The following is a 21,387-nucleotide window of genomic DNA, read 5'->3' as shown; positions in this document are numbered from 1 at the left end:
CTAACAATATTTGAATCTACAGTGTGCGCTAAAGTATTAATAAGATTATCAGATAAATTCAAGAAACAACAACAAAATACTATTTTGTGCAACGAACTTTATATTCCAGGGGAAGGTGTTTTCAGAGAAGTTCAAAGATCATGTGTTTGAATTTTGTTGATTATCTTCATTATTGTCTGTGGAAGCTAGGCCAGAGGCATTTGCATGCTAATATCTATAATTTAGGATGTGTGTGTGGGAAAGAGTTGTGCATATGCGTGTGGGGGGGATGTGTGTGTATATATTATATTAATATTGTATATTTATATTTTATATTAATATTTATATTAAACCAAGATGTGATTTACATCAATCCTCTGATGGGGTCCTTGACATCAAAACCTAATGGACCACTGTATCCCAGGTATCTTTATGTCAAGATGTAAGAGGATATGTACGTATCATGAGTAATAAGTGACTTCAGAGGAACAGACAGCTTCTATATGCCTGAACACTTAAGCTCTGTGCTGTACTAGGCTGCCAGGTTTTAATATCCCACTTGGGGCTTATTATAAGTTTAGTTTTTCATCCATGCCAGGAGGGACTATAATCATAAAAGATCATTCAGTGGAAAATGCCTAAAACTAAACTACATCATAGGGATGATGGGGACACTGGAGATCTCAGTATGACCAGAACACAGATCATGAGGAAGGCATGTGGGGGATGAGACTGCAGGGATAATATAAGAACAGACCTCCCAGCTGGGGCATCACAGGGAGCCCTTGAGAAGGAAAAGTGACAGGAACCCATTTGTTGTAGAGAATGTTGTGGGTTGAACTGTGTTTCCCCAAATGCAATGTTAAAGTCCTAAGCTCCAGAACGTGTGAATGTGAGCTTATTTGGAAATATGGTCCTTGCAGACATAATCAAGTTGAGATGCTGCCATATTGGATTAGGGTTGGCCCTAAATTCAATGACTACTGTCCTTGTAAAAAGAGAAAGATTTTGAAACAAAGACACACACAGAGGGGAGACAGCCATGGGAAGACAGAACCAGAAATTGAAATGATGAAGCCATATGGCAACGATGCCAAATATTGCTGACAACCACCAGAAGCTAGGAAGGAGGCATGGAACAGATTCTTCCCCAGAGCTTTCAGAGAAAACATGGCCATGGTGACACCTGTATTTTGGACTGTTAGCCTCCAGAATTATTAAAGAGTAAAATTCTATTGTTTTAAGCCTCTCAATTTGCAGTAACTTATTATGGCCCCCGTCAAAACTAATAATGAGAAAGTGTCATAACCTAGTAAGTGGAGTTGATGCAAGGTACACAAGACTGTACACAGGGTGACCAACTGGGAGGAACAACATTAGTCCAGCTGACACCACATCATGGGGACACTAATCAGAACAGTGGCAGCGAAAACAAGACAAAGGTGATGTTGATGATTACTTAGAAGGCACAGTCAACAGGGTTAGAGATCAGTGGTATAGGGATGTCAAGAGAGGAAAGAGTCAGGGATGACGCCCAAATTTCTGGTTTGCAAAGCAGTTATTACGAGAGAGACTACTTGGCATAGATTTGCTTGGGAAGAGAGACAATGTGAATGTATTTGCCCAAGCACCGTTTGAGGTATGTGAGCGATATCTAAGTGGGCAGGCCCCATAGGAAACTGGGTCTGGAACTCAGGAAGAAGTTTTAGGATAGTGATACAGACATGATAATGTGGCTATGGCACTGTGGGCTTCTGCCACAGTATCACTCAGCACACTCTAGTTTAATGACCTGTTTACCTGTAAATTCTCAACATCAAAGTAAGCTAGTACCCGAAAACAGAGAAAACAACTTCTTTTGATCAATACTGCTCTCCCCAACAGGCCATCTTGCAGATGGAGTAGTGGTACCAATAAAGTGTGATTTTGGTTCTTCCCAGTCAGCTCTACAGAAGAATTGGCCCTACATACTGGCAGTGTTTTAGCTTTGAACCTTAGCCACAGATCCAAGATAACAGGAAAAAATCCCACTAGATATTCTGCTACATCTTACATGGATTACCAGTTCAATTCTCAAAAGAATAATCTTTGCTAACTAATTATAATCGTCACTAAGACAAAAGAAACAAAACAAAACCCCTGCAAATCTCCAGTGCTATGCAAAAAGAAGGGGCCTAGGTTGGAGAAATGAGCTGGAGCTGGACAGGAGAGCCCATGGGGACGGGTGGAGAAGGCTGACTATGGTCCAATCAAGATAGCAAATGGGACGAAGCCCTTCACATAGCCAGAGTTCCAGAGTATTTCTAAACATGAGCCATAAGCTTTAGAAATAACTCTCTCTGGATGCATTTCAGAAAGAAGAGACACATGGAGACTCAAAGATAAGGGGTGGAAAAGCATTTATGCAAACAGCAGTGAAAAGAAAGCTGGAGTAGCAATACTTACATTAGACAAAATTGACTTTAAAACAAAGACTGTAACAAGAGACAAAGGAGGACACTACATAATTATAAAGGGGACAATCCAACAAGAAAACAAGAGTAAGTATTTACGTACCCAACATGAAAGTACCCAAATGCATAAAGCACCTCTTAACAAACATACAGGAAGTAATAATAGTAATACAATAACAGTAGGAGACTTGACACTTCATTTACACCAGTGGAGAAATCATCCAAACATAAAATCAAAAAGGAAAACAGTGGCTTTGAATAATACACTGGACCAGATGCATCTAAGAGATACATTCAAAACACTCCATCCTAACACAGTGGAATACACATGCTGTTCAAGCGCCCATGGAACATTCTCCAGAATACATCACATTTTAGGGCACAAGTCTCAACAAATTCAAAAAGATCAAAGTCATATCACACATCTTTTCTGACCACAATTCTAGAAAACTAGAAATCAACCACAAGAAAAAATCTGGAAAGAACACAAATACATGGAAGTTAAATAAGATGTTACTAAACAATGAATGGGCCAACCAAGAAATAAAAGAAGAAATAAAAAAATTACATAGAAATGAAAATGAAAACACAACGGTCCAAAACCTTTGGGATGTAGCAAAAACTGTTCTAAGAGGGAAGTTTATAGCAATACAGGTCTACCTCGAGAAGCAAGAAAAATCTCATCAAACAACCTAACCTTACATCTAAAGGAGCTGGAAGAAGAACAAACAAGACCTAAAACCAATAGAAGAAAAATAATAATGATTTGAGCAGAAATAAATTAAATAGAAACTAAAAAAAACACCCCACCAATATAGCAGATTAATGAAACCAGGAGCTGTTTCTTTGAAAAGAGCAACATAATTGATAAATGTCTAGCCAGATTCAACAAAAGAGGAGGAGGAAGAAGATGGCTGGAACAAAGTCAGAAACAAAAGAGGATAAATAATGACCAAATCACAGAAATATAAAGGATTACAAGAGAATATTATGAAAAATTATATACCAACAATTTGGACAACCTAAAAGAAACGGATACATAACCAGAAACATAACATCCCAAAAGTGAATCAGGAAGAAAGAGAAAATTGGAACAGATTGATTACTAGCAATGAAATTGAATCAGTAATAAACTCCCAATAAACCAAAGTCCAGGACCAGATGGTTTCACAGGTGAATTTGACCAAACATTTAAAGAAGAGTTAATACTTGTTCTTCTCAAACTATTCCAAAAATAGAAGAAGAAGGAAAGCTTCCAAAATCATGCTACCAGGCCAGCATTATCCTGGATACCAAAACCGGATAAAGACGCTACAAAAAAAAAAAAAAAAAAAAGAGAACTACAGACCAGTATCTCTGATAAACATACATGCAAAAGTCCTCAAAGTATTAGCAAATTGAATCCAATAATATAAGTGCCATTACCACGATCAAGTAGGATTTATTCCCAGGATGCAGCACATCAACAAAAGAAATAATAAAAACCCTATCATAATTTCAATAGATACAGAAAAAGAGTGTGACAAAGTACAACTTCCATCATGAGGAGGAAAGACCCTAAACAAAGTCAGCTTAGGGAACACACCTCAACATAATAAAGGTCATATATGAAAAAACCACAGCTAACATCATACTCAATGGTAAAAAACCGAGAGCTTTTCCCTCAAGATCAGGAACAAGACAAGGATGTCCACTCTCATCACTTTTATTCAACATAGTACTGGAAGTCCTATCTGCAGCAACCAGACAAAAGAAAGAAATAAAAGGCATCCAAATTGGTACGGAAGAAGTAAAACTTTCCCCATTTGCAGACAACATGATACTATATATAGAAAACCCTAAAGACTCCACCAAAAAAACTATTAGAACTGATAAATGGGGGCGCCTGGGTGGCTCAGTCGGTTAAGCGGCCGACTTTGGCTCAGGTCATGATCTCGCGGTCCGTGAGTTCGAGCCCCGCGTCGGGCTCTGTGCTGACAGCTCAGAGCCTGGAGCCTGTTTCGGATTCTGTGTCTCCCTCTCTCTGACCCTCCCCCGTTCATGCTCTCTGTCTCAAAAATAAATAAACATTAAAAAAAATTAAAAAAAAAAAAGAACTGATAAATGAATTTACTAAGGTCACAAGATACAAAATATACAGAAACCCATTAGATTTGTATATACTAATAATGAAGAAACAGAAAAAGAAATGAATAAAACAGTCCCATTTACAACCAAAAAGAATAAATCCCAAAGAATAAACTTAACCTAAGAAGTGAAAGACCTGTACTCTGGAAACTCTAAAACAATGATGGAAGAAAGTGAAGATGACACAGACAAATGGCAAGTAATTCTGTGCTCATAGATTGGAAGAAGCAATATTGTCAAAATGTCCATATTACCAAAATAGATTTAATACAATCCCTATCAAAATCCCAACAGCATTTTCCACAGAACTAGAAAACATAATCCTAAAATTTGCATGCAACCACAAAAGACCCCAAAGAGCCAAAGCAATGTTGAGAAGAACAATAAAGCAGGAGGTATCACAATCCCAGATTTCAAGATATAATCCAAATCTGTAGTAATCAAAATAGTATGGTACTGGCACAAAAACAGACATACAGGTCAATGGAACAGAGTAGAGAACCCAGAAATAAATCCACCACTTACGGTCAAATTTTTGACAAAGAAGGCAAAAATATACAACAGGACAAAGTCTCTTCAACAAAGAGACAAACTGGACAGCTACATGAATGAAACTGGGCCAATTTCTTACGCCACACACAAAAATAAACTCAAAAAGTATTCAAGACCTAAACTCGCCTAAAGGTGAGACCTGGAACTATACAAACGCTAGAAGAGAACACAGGCAGTGATTTCTCTGACATTGGCTGCAGCAACATTTTTCTAAATATGTCTTGAGGTGAGGGAAACAAAAGCAAAAGTGAACCACTGGGACTACATCAAAACAAAAAGTTTCTGCACAGCAAAGGAAACAATCAACAAAACTAAAAGACAATCTACTGAATAGGAGAAGATAATTTGCAAATGACATATCTGATAAAGGGTTCATATCTGAAATATATAAGGAATTTATACAACTCAACACACATAAAGCAAATAATCCAATTAAAAATGGGCACAAGACCTAAATAGACATTTCTCCAAAAAAGACGTCCAGATGGCCAACAGACATGTGAAAAGATGCTCAACATCACTCATCAGGGAAATGCAAATCAAAGCTGCAGTGAGATATCACCTCACATCTGTCAGAATGGCTAAAATCAAAACCACAAGAAACAACAAGTTGGACAGGGATGTGGAGAAAAAGGAACTCTTGGGCACTGTTGGTAGAAATGCAACCTGGTGCAGCCACCGTGGAAAACGGTATGGAGGTTCTTCAAACAATTAAAACAGAATTACCATACGATCCAGTAATTTCACTACTTGTAGGTACCCAAAGAAAACAAAAACACCAATTTGTAAAGATATATGTACCCTTCTGTTTATTGTAGGATTGTTTGAAAATAGCCAAATATGGAAGCAACCCAAGTATCCAATGCTAGATGAAAGGATAAAGATGTTAAGCGTGTGAGAGTGTGTGAGTGTGTGTGTGTGTGTGTGTGTGTGTGTGTGTGTGTTTCAATGGAATATTACACAGCCAGAAAAAGAATGAAACCTTGCCAGTCACAACAACATGGATGGATCTAGAGGGTATAAGGCCAAGTGAAATATGTCAGTCAGAGAAAGATAAATACCATCTAATTTTACTCATATGTGGAAAACAAAACAAAACAAAACAAAACAATACCAATGTACAAAGAAGCAAACCAAGAAATAGACTGTTATTTATAGAGAACAAACTGGGTACCAGAGGAGAGGTGGGTAGTGGGACAAATCAGTGAAACAGGCGATGTGTATTAAGAATACATTTATGGTGTAACATATAGTGCGCATATGTATATATAAGGTTTGTAGTAATGTACAGAATTGCTTAATTGCTACACTATACACCCAAAACTAATATAACACTGTATGTTAACTACCTTGGAATTAAAATGAAAAAAAGAAGGAAGGAATGAAGGAAGGAGGAAGGGAGGGAAGGAGGTAAAAGAAAAGTGCTCACTCTCTCTCTGTTGGTCCAAGAGATTTTCCCTGAGAGAAACAGAAACCCAAGCCTAACAACTGGGACATGAGATCTCTCTCCTATCTTCATGGTACAAGGACATGAAGCTGAAGCCCATCCTCGCGAAGGCAAAAATGAAATAGCCACGAAGACATGGCCCCGGCCCCAGGGAGTCTGTCAGTCTACCAGGTCCGCTCAAAGTGGGAGAGCAAAAAGACAAACAAAAATGAAACGAAAACTCCCCAAGCTATAATAAACCACGCAATAAAACAGGAAGGGTCTGCAGATATAAGAAATGTTAGGTTCTATACATCAAAGTGAAAGTAACAAAATTTCAAGTAATAGTTTAAAAATAATAAAACAAAACAAAATATAAATAGGAAATAATACAGACAGACATGAAGACAGATCGCTATGCACAGCTAACATGATTTACTTATCTAATGAATATCAGTTTATTATAATCATTCTAACATACATGCTATATACATTACTTGGCTTATTAATGACCAACTGTATGTAGCCAGGTACGATTAGTCCCATTTTACAAACCATGAATCTGAACTACAAAGAAGTGAAGGGAAACAAGATCACACACCTTATCAATGGGAGGGCTGGGATTCGAACCCAGGCAGTCTCATTGCAGAGCTCACTAACCACTGTGGTGTGCCAAGTTGAACTTCTAAAAGTCATATTTAAAAACTAATCACTGGGAAACTCCTCGGTGGATGGGTCCAATTTAAGACTTGATGCAGGTGAAGGGAGAGAATTGCCCAGATCCCATCACAAAGGCAACATGGAATGATACAGAGCAAGATGATACAGACATGAGAAAATAAGGCAAGAATGGTACACTGAGGAGTTGAAACCTGGAACACAGGGAACCCCCAAGTGAGAGATTAAGAGAAAGGGGGGTGAAAGAGAGTATGCAGGGATAATGCTTAGAATTTTCTAGAATTGAGGAAAACTATATTCTCAGGACCAAAGAATACAAAGAGTGATATGAAGGAAAAGAAAACATATCTGCCTCTAGACAATGTAGGAAAAAATGCACAACATCAAAGACAAAGAGATAGCGACCAAAGAAAAAGGCACACGACCTACAAAGGAACAGTGATTTGACTCACTGCACACTATGGATGCCAGAAGACAACAGACTTGTCTTAAAATGCTGAGGATAAATAAATTTTAACCTAGATTTCTATGCACAGCCCAGGGCACATATAGGCAAAGGCAGAAAGTGTAAACAGATAATCTATGAACAACTATTAAAGAATAAACCCAAAAGGAATGCGCTGGTATAATAATGACTAATTAGACATAATAATGACTAATACCTAAGGATTTACCAACCAGGTGGAGTCAGAGCCTAGAAAACTAGAGAGAAAATGGTATGAGTGGTTTGAACACAGGAGAATCCTTGTATCATTCAAGAGAAGGACAGAGCAACGGTTAACATTACATACTAGCTACACCTATGACAAATCTAAAGTTAATCATTAAAATAGAAAAAGGGAAAATTTCTAAATAAGGGATGGCAGAAATTCAATTCGCGTGACAGAAGGAAAAGAAAGAAAAATGACATATTGATGCAAAATCAAAGAGAGATTTCAGATGTGTAAAAATTTAAGACAAATAAGATACGCTTATGTACATGTATGAATAAAATATATAATAAATTATAGACACATAAGCAGTGAGGGTGTACATGGCCAACCTCAAGAGATGACGGTGGGAGGGAAAGAATGACAAGGATACCAAAGAGCCTTGAATTGTATCTACCATGTTTTATTTCCAAATAAACACATGAATAATGATCGGATTCAAATATGGCAAAGTATTGAAGTGCACTATCCAGTATTCTATCCTTTGATGGGCTATCATTTTATTAATTAACAAAAGAGAGGGGGGAAAACAGGTTCAGAAATGTTAATTCACCTTCCCAAGATCATGGTCCTTGAGGGAAGAATCTGGGGAAATACAGAAATGGCTTCTTCTTTTTTCCATCAACAAGGACAGACCTAGCACGTGGCAATGGTGTTCAGAAGACTAGAAATAGCTAGGAGGGTTCCTGGAGGGAAGGGCCCTCTGGCAGTGGCCTGTTATTAAATGCCACCATTTAACAGGGTGGCACAGGGCTGCGTTTGGCATCCAGTGGTCTGTTCCAGCTGTAAAGAGGCAAAATCCCAAGGGAAGCAGAGGCTGTGACCTAAGGAAAGCTAGAGATCATCTAGTTCAATGGTCTCAGTTTACAAATTCAGAACCAGAGACCCAGAGAGGTTAACTGGCTTGCTCAGAGTTATATAATCGGTGAGTGGTTGACCCCACATGTAATGCTATGCCAATTATACCAAGCATTCTAAACTCTGGCCAAGAAGTAACAGAGCCTTCTTGGAATGACGACGGGGACAGGGATCACCGCGCTGAGGCTATTGCTAATGACAGTGAAAACAAGATGGTGGCAGCACTGATGACAGCAGCTAACTTTCTTTGAGCGTAATTTAAATTCTAGGCACTCATTCAAATGCTTTATAACAATCCCCTTGATTATTCCTCTCAACGACCAAAAAAAGAGTCAGGTATAATCACCACCTCCATTTCTGATTCCAGGAGAACCTCTGAGGGTCTCATGATCTGTCAGTGACAAGTGGACGCTAACCCATGTCGACTGATTTCTGAGCTTGAACGCTTACCCACGTGCCACGCTGAAGACTCAAATGTCAGGGGGCAGGGGGCAAGGGGCAATGGGAGCTCAGTCCCATCTGTCAGGTTCCACTGAGTCTTAGGTTTTTTTCCTATCACCTCTGATGCAAAGTGTGGGTGTGGCTTAGAATATGACACCATCCGATGCCTGTGTGGATTCTGCGTGGTTTCGAGTCAGGTGTAGAGCTTGAAGCCACAGTGAGTCGGAGTGGGATGGACTGACTCACGAGTTACTGGACTGCACCTGCAGTAATCTCTCTTAAACACAAGTGTAGTTTTCATGTACATAAGGAAAGAACACTTCTGTCAAGAGTACAACATTTTGCCCTCTCTCTGGTGTGGAAAAACTATTCTCGTGGCCAAAAAAAAAAAAAAAAAAAAAAAAAAAAAATAGCGACTGAGCCAAAGAATACAGAATAATTTGCTTCACGTCAACCAACAAAAGTGAAAGCCATCCATGACTTCAATACTTCCGGTAATGAGATGCTATTGGTTAACGGGGTTAATGGATGTTGATGATATAGACTGTATCATATCTATGACTCGACTGTCTCCAGAGAACAAGGAAATGGAGCTTGTTACTTCTAGAGGCAGAACTCCAAAGCCAAGTTCTGGAGTCAGGGGGCCAAGGTCACATCGCAGCTTTGTCATTCAATTATCTACCATGGGCTTGCCCAGTACTCATATTAGGCACACTAAAATTTAAAAATAATGGTCAAAAATTCATGTCAAAATTACCAGTATTTTAATGGTCTGCTGGACATCCTTGAGAAAATAAAGCAACAATTCCCAGTACGTATAAATTTTACATGAGTGAAAACAATGATCTGAAAAGCTGTTACGGACACACAGAGATCGCTGACTATGTAATCTTTCTTCCAAATATAAAAATGATATGATTTGCCAAGAAGCATAGCTATTACTCAAAAGGATACACAGTGCCCAGAAGACTTTCTATCTCAAAGTAACATAAAATTTTACAGTTTTTAGAGGGAAACAAGTAAAACAAATCAATGTGATTTGTGAATGGTTAGAGTTTCTTGTGTGCAACATTGAAACTCAAAGAAAAGATCAAAACGAAACATAGATACTCAGGGTGAAAAACAAGTTACACCCATGGGACACCAAAACATTAAAAAAATAAGGAAATAAGAAGGGTTAACCTAATAGGCTTCCTTTACTGAATTTAGATAGATAGAAATCACAAAATGGCAGCTCACAGGTCAAATCGTTTGCAGAAGTGTTTTGCTGTTGTTGTTGTTTTGCTTTGTTTTTTGCTTGCAGAGCTTTTTTTTTTAATCAAGTTACAAAATCACATTTCATATTTGTTTTCCCAAAACCTAAGTTTTTTTCTGCTTAAAAAACTGTAGCAATGAGCTAGTGTTCAGTAACTGCTGTACTCTTGACGTAAGGGCTTCTACTTACCTACCTCACTTTGCTCATTTACATTACCAGCCTGCAACCCTTGTAGACAAGTGAGTTCATAACCCTTTCCCCACTGCCAAACAGATCCAAGCAGAGAAAGTGACCGATCGCAAGAAGCGATTACCTGATTAGGCATCATTAGAGAGAGGCTCATTTGTTTGTTCGTTCGTTCGTTCGTTCATTCATTCATTCATTCATTCAGTAAATGCATGTTGAATATCTGAAAAGTACCAGATACTGAGCCCAAATCAGAATGTAAGCATATGGACTTCTTTCCATCAAGGCCACATGCAGCCATAAGATGTATGTAATAAAGAGAAGTGAGAACAAAGCATTGATGAATGGAAATCACATGAGAAATTCTAAGCAGTGCTAACAGTGACAAGGGTCCAAAGGAAGGGGAATTTGAAAAAGGAAGGGGTGGTCCGCAGAGTAAAACTATGGCTGAGAAGCGACGGAAAAGACCAGACAGAAAAGAAAGAGCATACTCTGATGCTTGTAGCAAACCCCTGACATGTAAGAGGGCACTTAGAGGAGGCTGAGAAAGTCGGGCTGAGTAGCGAGAAAGTAAGAGCAAAGGGCACAAGAAAGAAAGAAATTGCTGGGGGAGAGAGGGGGTGTGGGGTGACGAGACAGTATACGGAGGACTGAATACGGACAAAAGAGAATTTGGCACCAAAAAGTTCACGTGAATAGCCATATGCTAGAATGAATTCAGTCTAGACGGAATACCACTAAATGTTGACCTCAGAGAAAATTTGGTAACTTTTCCATAAACTGTATCTTCAGGGTCACTTCCTTTTTTTTTTTTTTCAGGGTCACTTCTTAAGACACATTCTAGGAAGGGGTTACCACCACCGAAGCTTTCTTTAATTGGCACCAAAATTCAGTGGCAATAAGCTAACAAGAGGAAATTTGTCAATTTCCAGTTATGTTTTATTGTCTGGTGTCGCACTTGTGATCTCAATCAGAGGCGATTGAAAACGTTTCTGTTTCTTTGGCTCTGTTGGAAACGACGTTTTTCACACAGGCATTTAATCTTGGACCAAAGGAATCAGGTGGCATTATTCTCTAGCATCCTCTACAGATAATCAAGGGAAAGAAACATTCATGTACCAATGCTGTCTCTGCCCGTTATACTGAAAAGCTAGTGCCTATCGCATTCTTTTGTGCGTGTATAGTGAATGTGGTATTTCTTCCGACTTTGCTGTTGGAAAAAAGCGAACGGGAAGTACATGCTCATCAGATAAGGATCAAATGAACCGCACACAAGAAAAGAAAAAAAGAAAGTCAAATGCATTTAGTTCTATTTGGTTCTGAATGTTCATTAGCTAATGTGGTATACTTAGGAGGACTTATCAGATCCGTTTCATGTCTATACTGTGAAAGGGTGGGAAAAGAAAAAGAAAAGTTGCTCTGTGCTTGTGGCTTAAAAATTAAAACTCCCTGAGTTATTTCTTCATAACAATCTTAAACAAAATGCTTCTAATGTAATTTTTAAAAGAAGGCATAATTTGAAATGGAAGCAAAACTCAGTGTTCCAAATATTTTGGGAACGAATTATAGCCTACTGCGGTTCCTCTCTAGCAGACGCTCCTGCACCTGGAATTTGATACCAAAATAAAAGTTTATTGGTTATTTCTGATTCAAGTATGTATGTGTACACACACACACACACACACACACACACACACACACACACACACCCTGCACTGAGTTTTGAAAAGTCTCATCTATATATACTGATAATTCAGATGTGTTGTTTATTGGAAAACAAGAAGAGAATACCCAAATATATGTGCCAAATTTGTCATGCATTCTGTAAAATGTGTAGTCCAAAATTAACTGGGTTTTTCTTCCATAGTATATGGGAAGAAATCCCAAGTGCTTGCTTCTCGAGGCTTTACAAGTAGAATTTCCGGGACCTTGCAATATACGTCTCTGGGTCCATCCATGGTTAATGTTCATGTGCATTATCTCCGCCACTGGGAGGACAACTACTACCCAGACGTGAATCCCAGCCAGTCTCCACTGCCTTCTGATCCTTGGTTTGTACAGTCGGCTCAGGGATTTCCAAATTCTCAACCAATCACCTTCCTAGGATTCTGAGCAAAACTACTGCACAAAGTAAGCTTAGCAGAGACTTTTCCCTGCCTTTTAGAGTCTTTATAGAGATTGTGGTTACTGAGCACAAAGCTAGGAAATTTTTCCATTACTGTAAAAACGTTATATTACAGAAGCTAATCCATTTATCTTAAAGCCTATGTAAATGCATTACAAGTCCACATGGAAATAAATAAAAAAGATTATTAAGCCTCTGTGTCTGGTATTAGGATAAACACTAATTAAAGGGCCTCTTTTGCTAGGAGCTCAATATTTAAGACAGGAATTTATGTCATACTCAAACCAAAACCGTGTCCGATGTGATCTACTCACCCTTGCAAGGCCTTCTCTCCAAACCAGTCTCCTTTCCCTAAAGTTCTAAGAAAGACCGGGTCTTCACTTGGTGAGTCTTCCCGAGTGACATTTACCTGCAAAGGGAAACAATAAAAGTCTATATCCACTGCACACACGGATTGATCAAATGAACACTAACCTATGATGTTAATTCCACTTGTTTCCACTTTTAAAGAAAACGCATACATTACCACGAAAAGGACCAAAACAATATCACAAATGTCCATGCACATCACAAGAAATGCCCATCAAATACTGTTAGGCTGTTTCGAGCTGTTTTCAAGAAGTAATAAATTGTCCAGAAATCTGAATTTCACTTAATTCTCATTCCTGTTCTTGTTTCCTACCTCCTGTGAGGCAAGCACTATGAAAAATTAAGTGAGCCTTCCTCCAACCTTTTGTAATGTGTTTATGTGTTTGGGTTTTTAAAAAATATGCATAGCATAATACAGTATGTATCTTACTGTAAGATAAATGTAAGTATGCAACTTACATTTTTTTCCCCTTAACATTGTTTTATTACTTGTTCCGTGCTCTTAGATATGAATCTAGTCCATTCATTTTCATGTTTCAGGGCCTTTTTCCATTCTCTGTTTACTCATCCATTTCCTTACAGGTGGACGTTTATATTGTTTTTGCTGCAGTAAACATCTTTCTACACACCTCTCATGCACGTCCCCATTCCACGAAGACACGCTTGTCTCTTCCACTCACAGGTTAATGAAGCCTTTTTAGAGGTCCCTAACCCAAGACAGTCCTTAAGGTCCACCTGCTTTGTTCAGTAGGATTTCAGTTTTTAAAACGAATAAAATTCAGTTTTCACCTAATAAAGAGCTGTAAGTTTTTTTCTATTTTTTTGATTTTTATTTTAGAGAGAAAGTGCTCATGAGTAGGGAAGAGGAGCAGAATTTTTTTAAATGTTTATTTGAGAGAGAGTGAGAGAGCAGGGGAGGAGCAGAGAGGGAAAATCCCAAGCAGGCTCTGCACTGACAGCACAGAGTCCAACACGGGGCTCAGTCTCACAAACTCTGAGATCGTAACCGGAGTCAAAACCAAGAGTCCATCGCTTAACCTACTGAGCCAACCAGGTGACCCACAAGAGAGCGTCTTAAGCAGACTCCATGCTCAGTGTGGATCACTACCCAAGGCTCAATCCCACAACCCTGCGATCATGACCTGAGCTGAAATAGAGTCAGACACTCAACCAACTGAGCTACCCAGGTGCCCAAGAGCTGTAAGTTGTTTGAACGGAAAAGCTTTATTGCCCAAACAAGATATCTTGGCCCCTAAGGACTTGTGTCCACAGAAGGAAAATAATAATGTTTTTGTTGCATGAATGAAGACCTAAATGTAGGAAGCTGTAACTTAATTCACTTCCCCTCCCCCAGGTTCTACTAATATTCATAAAACTGGCTATGTTTCACCTAGAATGGTTAAATAGTTAAAACTCACCTACCTGGAAAATGTAAGGTGGTAGAAAAAATTCATTTGTTTTAATCAGTAGGGTTTTAAGTTTATTTATTTTTGAGAAAGAGAGCAAGTGGGGGAGGAGCAGGGAGAAAGGAAGACAGAGGATCCCAAAGAGGTTCCAGGCTGTCAGTGCAGAGCTCAACATGGGGCTTAAACTCATGCACCTGGAGATCATGACCTGAGCCAAATTCAACAGTTGGACATTTAAGCAACTGAGCCACCCAGATGTCCCAGAAAAAAATTAATTTCTTAAAACAATGCTAGACACTTAAGCACATTTAAAAATACTATGCTTTGGGTTTCTGAGTTTAGAGATTAGATGACAAAGAACAGGACTTTTTTAAGTAAGAACGTATGTGCAAGGTGGAGGGAATTCAATTATTATTCTCCACTGATGCATTTGATTACTTTTCCACACTGTATCAAAACCATGGGGATGTAGTTTTAACCCTCTTAAACCAATCTATATCACAGAGATGCTCATTTGCATGCTGATAAGGCTTTTATAGATGTGAATAGAAATACACTACCGCATTGATTCTCAAACTTTGTGGTAAGGGGCTTTACTTAAAATAAAGGCTACTGAACTTATTAGATATGTCTCCTAAGACAAAGGAAACAAAAGCAAAAATGAACTGTTGGTACTACATCGAGATAAAAACATTCTTCACGGTGAAGGAAATAATCAACAAAACTAAAAGGCAGCCTATGGAATGGGAGACAATTTTTGCAAATGACCTGATAAACTGTTAGTATCCAAAATCTATAAAGAACTTATCAAACTCAACATCCAAAAACCAAATAATCCAGTTAAAAAATGGGCAGAAGACACTAATAGATGTTTTTTCAAAGAAGACATCCGGATGGCCAACAAACACATGAAAAGATGTTCAATATCACTGATCATCAGGGAAATAGAAATCAAAACTCCAATGAGTTACCACCTCACACCTGTCAGAATGGCTAAAATCAACAACACAAGAAACAACAGGTGTTGGCAAGGATGTGGAGAAAGGGGGAACCCATGTGCACTCTTGGTGGGAATGCAAACTGGTGCAGCCACTCTGGAAGACAGTATGGAGGCTCCTCAAAAAGTTATCAATGGAACTACCCTGTGATCCAGAAATTACACTACTAGGTATTTCCCTGAAGGATGCAAAACTACAGATTCAAAGGGGCACATGCACCTCAATGATTATAGCATCACTATCAACAATAGTGAAACTATGCGGAGAGACCAAGTGTCCATTGACTGATGAATGGATAAAGAAGATACGGTGTGTATACACACACACACACACACACAGGAATATTAGCCATTAAAAACAATGAAATTTTGCCATTTATAATGACATGGATGAAACTAGAGAATATTATGCTAAGTGAAATAAGTCAAATACCTTATGATTTCACTCATGTGTGAAATTTAAGAAACAAAACAGGTGAACATGGGATGGGGGGAGAGAGGGGGAAGCCATAAAGCAAACTCTTAACTATAGAGAACAAACTGAGGGTTAATGGAGGGGAGGAGTGTGGGGAGATGGGTTAAATGGGTGATGGAGATTAAGGAGGGCACCTGCCGTGATAAGCACTGTGTGTTTTCTGCAAGTGATGAATCACTAAATTCTACATGCAAAACTAACATCACACTGTATGTTAACTAACTGGAATTTAAGTAAAAGCTTGGAAGAGAAAAATAAAATAAGGGCTACTTGACTGTCATTCTTGAGGTTCTAATCTATTGGGACTTGGAAATCTGCATTTCAAAAGATTAATATAGGTGTCTTAGATGCAAATGTTCCATAGACCAAACTTTGACAGACATGAATCCATTGTTTTATTTCTGAACCTCGGTTTTCTCAACTGTACAATAGGCAACGCAACAAAATTATCTTTCAGTCCTATTAAAAAAAAAGGCATGAACTAAGGTGTAATATACTAAAAGATCATTAGTTCAAAATTAGATATAAAGATACATTATATAATTGTACATTTGTCTTGTGGTTAACAACAACAACAAAAAGATTAAAAATTTGAAATGCCAGGTTTATGCAAGGCATGGAAAGATTTCAGTGGATTTTGAAATATCTTTACAAAAATGTTACTGAAATGCAGGAACAGAGGCATAAAAAGTGGGCCACCTATTGAATAGACCACTTTCTGCTTATATGATAAGTGTGAAGAATACCCTATCTGCATAATCCATATATGTGAAAAGATAAGCAGGTCAAAGAACAAGAAGAAAAGCTTTCCTTTAAAGTTGCAATTTCTACACTTTTTCTTTTTACATATAATGAATCATTCTAAATATGCAGACATCAGGCATGGACATTTGCATCTTTAATTCTAAAAAAAAAATAAGTTAGGATAGAGAAAGTTAAATATGCAGAGATAGCCTCTCTAACCTTGGCCTATATTACTTATTATTTTCCCTTAAACCACAAAGTACTTTATGACCCACAATGCTAGGGGAAAGGAGTACCTATGGAGCCTTTAAAAATTTTTTTTTTAACGTTTATTTATTTTTGAGACAGAGAGACAGAGCATGAACAGGGGAGGGGCAGAGAGAGAGGGAGACACAGAATCTGAAATGGGCTCCAGGCTCTGAGCTGTCAGCACAGAGCCTGACGCGGGGCTCGAACTCATGAACCGTGAGATCATGACCTGAGCTGAAGTCGGACGCTTAACCGACAGAGCCACCCAGGCACCCCAACTTATGGAGCCTTAAAGACAGTAATACTTGGTCTGTCTGACCCGTGTTACCTCATCACCTCAACTAAAAAATTGGAGAGTTATCTCAAAAGAGGGTATGTGCATGTATGAATTAAATAAGGAAATCTCATGTGAAAAGCATCCTCTTAATGGTAAGTGCTCAAAAAGGTTGATGACTTTCCTCATATTTTCTCCCTTTCTTCTACTACTCATGTTTCAGAAATTCATGCATTTGGTTGTAAAATAAATATCCCCTTATCACTACTATTGCTCTTTCATTGTTGCTATGAAACGCTATTTAGAGCAGAAACTTCTTTTCCTTCTAGAGAAATAAGAGTGTGTGTTTTAATGTTTTCACTTACCTATGTATTAACTTGTTTTCTGAAAGACATATGTGGGGTCTAGTGATTTGAGTTTTTTAAACTAGTTAAGTTTATTTATTTATTTTGAGAGAGAGAGAGAGAGAGAGAGAGAGAGAATGAATGAACGAACGAATGAATGAATGAATGAATGTGAGTGGAGGAGAGGTGGAGAAAGAGGGAGAGAGAAAATCCCAACCAGGCTCCGCACTGTCAGCATAGAGACCGATGTGGGGCTCCAATTCATGAACCTTGAGATCATGACCTGAGCCGAAACCAAGAGTCAGACGCTTAACCGACTAGGCCACCCAGGCGCCCTTAAACTCTATTTTAAAACCATACACATATTTTAAAAATTAAGAATCAAAATAAAAATTAGAGATTTTTAGGGGGACATCTAAAATTGATCTTTGATACTGAAGACTTCAATAAACAGTATCAGTGTACTCAACCAACATGTTTAATCAAAAACAATTTTAAAACACGAAACGTTTTAGTACAGATTCAGGTTATATAAACAAAGCAATGTTTACTGTAAAAAACCCAAAAGAAGCTTAGAATTTACAGATTTATGGGAAAGACCCAGCTGGAGAATAAGGGTTAGGTCATCACTCTCCTACCTATGTGACTAACAGACCACAGAAACCGAGAAGTCCCCAAACCAAAGCATTTCTCCTTTCTAACAGTGTTCCTCACATAGCACTCAAAACTTGGTCCTGTTATTCCCAAACCCAAATGCCTCCTGAAGGAGAATGAGGGCACTTTAGGCAACGTATCTGCTAGCTTGGGACACGTACAGGGTAGGAATGTTTTTTCTGAGCTTCAAGTTTGCCTGCACTCTTTGAGCCATGAATTAAATTCAGTGTGGTCAAGATGTAGGATTTCTAGGAGTAGGATGTGATCATTGAACCTTCTGTGTAACATGGGAGTAAATTAGAGTCTCTCTCCACTGCGTGTCCTAACCCACTCTCCCAAAACGCCTGCCGTGCATCTCATGGTCATGATCCCCTTTCTAATGTCTGTAATATAATGTGTGTGCCTACGTGCCCTCACAACTCATTCCAGGCATAAATACTAGATATTTTCCTGTTGTTGAACCTCATAAAAATGCGAGCATACCACATGTATTCTTCGGCGACTTGCTTCTTTTGAGCGGTATTGTATTTGAGATTTCTCCAATTCTCCCATGTTAATACACAATGCTGAAGTTCATTTCCTCACTTTACATATTATCCCATTATATGAATATATATATCCCATTATATATGTCCCATTATATACATACATACACATTTCATTAATTCTTCTAGAGATATAAATGTGTTTCTTCCAGATTTACCTATATAATTACTGTTCTATCTCATGACTTCCAAATAGTTCTCTTGCCTTATTGTAATGACTGTGGCGTTCAGTTGCATATTGAACAGAAGTGCTGATAATGCTCATTTTATCTTGTCCTTGATCTACAAGGAAGAGCTTCTCATGCTTCACTCTTACGTACCCATATACAAATAAAATTTCCATAATTTCCATATTCAACAACATCAAACATCATGATAAACCAATCTGTTTACCCAACACGCTCAAACAATTAATTCTAAGCAAAGCCATCTGGTTTTAAATGGCATTTAATGGACAAGAGCTTTCGAATCACATTTTTTTCTAACAGCAGCATATTAGATATGTTGAACAGAATCAGAAAATCAAAATGTATTTGAATCATTACTGCAACTCTGAAGTTTTGCCTAACAATCCTGTTCAATCTTGGCTCAACTTCTTTCTGGAGAGAGTTCAATTTTTGATGTAACACAGCTACAGGGCCATACGCACAAAATTTGGGCAAAGATAGTTTTCACTGCTCCTTTGTGAATTCTTTGATATCTTATAGTTCATGGTTGGGTGGAAAGGAACGTCATGTTTCCAGGCAACTGGAATATACAGAGAACTAACTCAGCTTCTAGAAGAGGCAGCAACAAGTACTGTAGACATCACTATAAGCGTTTTGCTCAAGGTGTGGAACAATCAGTTTGTGGAGGTTTAACGGGGGAAAAACACGTATTTCGGAGTTTCTCCCTTTGTGTGCAAGTGCTTCATGGGAAAATAAAAAGCCTTACACTTAAATGAATGTCTTGAGTGGGGGGAATCCACTTGTAACTCTAGTTGCCTGTGGGTGTCTTATGACATGCTCTAAGGAAAAGCCAGTTCAGGGGTAACAGGGAAACGATCTTTGCAAGGGTTACCCTTTGTAATTTTTTAAACACATAAGAAAACAAGTTTACATCTGTATACCTAAAGCAAAGCATAGAGATTCAGAAAATTTCAATTCTGCAACCTACTGGCCTGCTTACTTGAAGGCTCTTGTTACTTTTCTCTCCTGTTCCATCCCACTGGGACTTAAGCGGGTTCAACGCCTGCCCCTCAGGATTTTATATACTGATTCCAATACACGCATACAAGAATTAGTATAATTAATATACTAATATCATATCTTAATAATCATATAATTAATGTGATTAAAAATCATAGCAGCTAAGTCGCAGGACATGAAAAACTAGTTATGGAAAAATCTACGGCTGGTTTAAAAAACATCTTGAATGTGTCAAAAGAGTCTAACATATTCTTTCTACTTCTCTCCCAGGATCCCCATGGTGCTCTGAAATATTGCCAAGGGAATGGGCTCCCGCGGTGTCATTTCCTTGTTATTTCTGTTGATGCATAATACAAAACTCATAAAGTAGCACCCCTAATGCACCTGTTTTAAACTCAAACTGGTTACAAACCACAGGTTCCTTTAGGTAGTGCTAGGAATTTGCAGTAATGGGGTAATTACAAAAGTCTGTCAGAAATTCATCATAAATGGATAAATGTATCATCCCATGAGAGCAAAGGATTAGCAAAGTGATAAAGAAAAAAAAAAAATCCAGACTGTCGGGACAAAAAGTCCCCCTGTGGCCTACTGAATCATTTATATCCATGAGGATTTTCAATTTCTCCTGATTCTTTAGCAAATGTTAAGAAATAAGACAGTAAATGGTAAAGCTCCAATAATTTATACATAAACCACAAAATGTTAAGGTTTCTTAGCCTCTAACACTGGGCCATTCAGAACACAGTTTTCACTGTAACTGTGGTCGGACATGTCATTTCTTGATGTCCTCAAGATGCTGGCACCTGACATCTATGTCTGTCCCAGGCTTTCTGCGATCCGTCAACAGAACAGGTATGATACAAACACAGCCGGTGCCATCTTCGCTTTAGTGACATGTCACTGGTGTAAAGTCGGACACATTCTTGAGTCAAAATCGTTTCAGAGGGGATTATCTAACCTGTGACCCAGCAAGATTTATAATCTTTCACGTATCCTGTTCACTGTGGGTCTGTAAATCGCTTTCCTTTTTTCACATGAGCCATAAAGTACGAGAGTCAGTCGTATTTGTTCAATTAGAAGAAACAGACTTATTTACATTTTAGAAATCGCTTCTTCATTTACAAATTTTAATTGGGGCGCCTGGGCGGCTTAGTCGGTTGGGCATCCGACTTTGGCTCAGGTCACCATCTCACGTCATGAATTTGAGCCCCACGTGGGGCTCTGTGCTGACGGCTCGGAGCCTGGAGCCTGCTTCCGATTCTGTGTCTCCCTCTCTCTCTGCCCCTCCCCCACTCATGCTCTGTCTCTCAAAAATGAATAAACATTAAAACATTAAAATAAATAAACAAAATT

General features: G+C 38.5%; 1 protein-coding gene across 5 annotated transcripts in view; it reads right to left on the bottom strand.

The window, feature by feature from the left end:
- PRKG1 (protein kinase cGMP-dependent 1) overlaps window positions 1-21,387 on the bottom strand; it is a 1,256,614-nt gene that overhangs the window by 198,683 nt on the left and 1,036,544 nt on the right. For all 5 annotated transcript variants that reach the window (XM_053910263.1, XM_019430062.2, XM_019430063.2 and 2 more), the window contains one exon: window positions 13,105-13,199. In XM_053910263.1, the coding sequence (XP_053766238.1) occupies window positions 13,105-13,199 (95 nt within the window). The remainder of the gene's footprint in view (window positions 1-13,104; window positions 13,200-21,387) is intronic.

This window comes from Panthera pardus, unplaced genomic scaffold (genome assembly GCF_024362965.1).
Source record: "Panthera pardus isolate Hobbes unplaced genomic scaffold, ASM2436296v1 HiC_scaffold_22, whole genome shotgun sequence".
Taxonomy (NCBI): domain Eukaryota; kingdom Metazoa; phylum Chordata; class Mammalia; order Carnivora; family Felidae; genus Panthera; species Panthera pardus.
The sequence above is the reverse complement of the archived record's forward strand: the minus strand, read 5'-3'. Positions and strand labels throughout refer to the sequence as shown.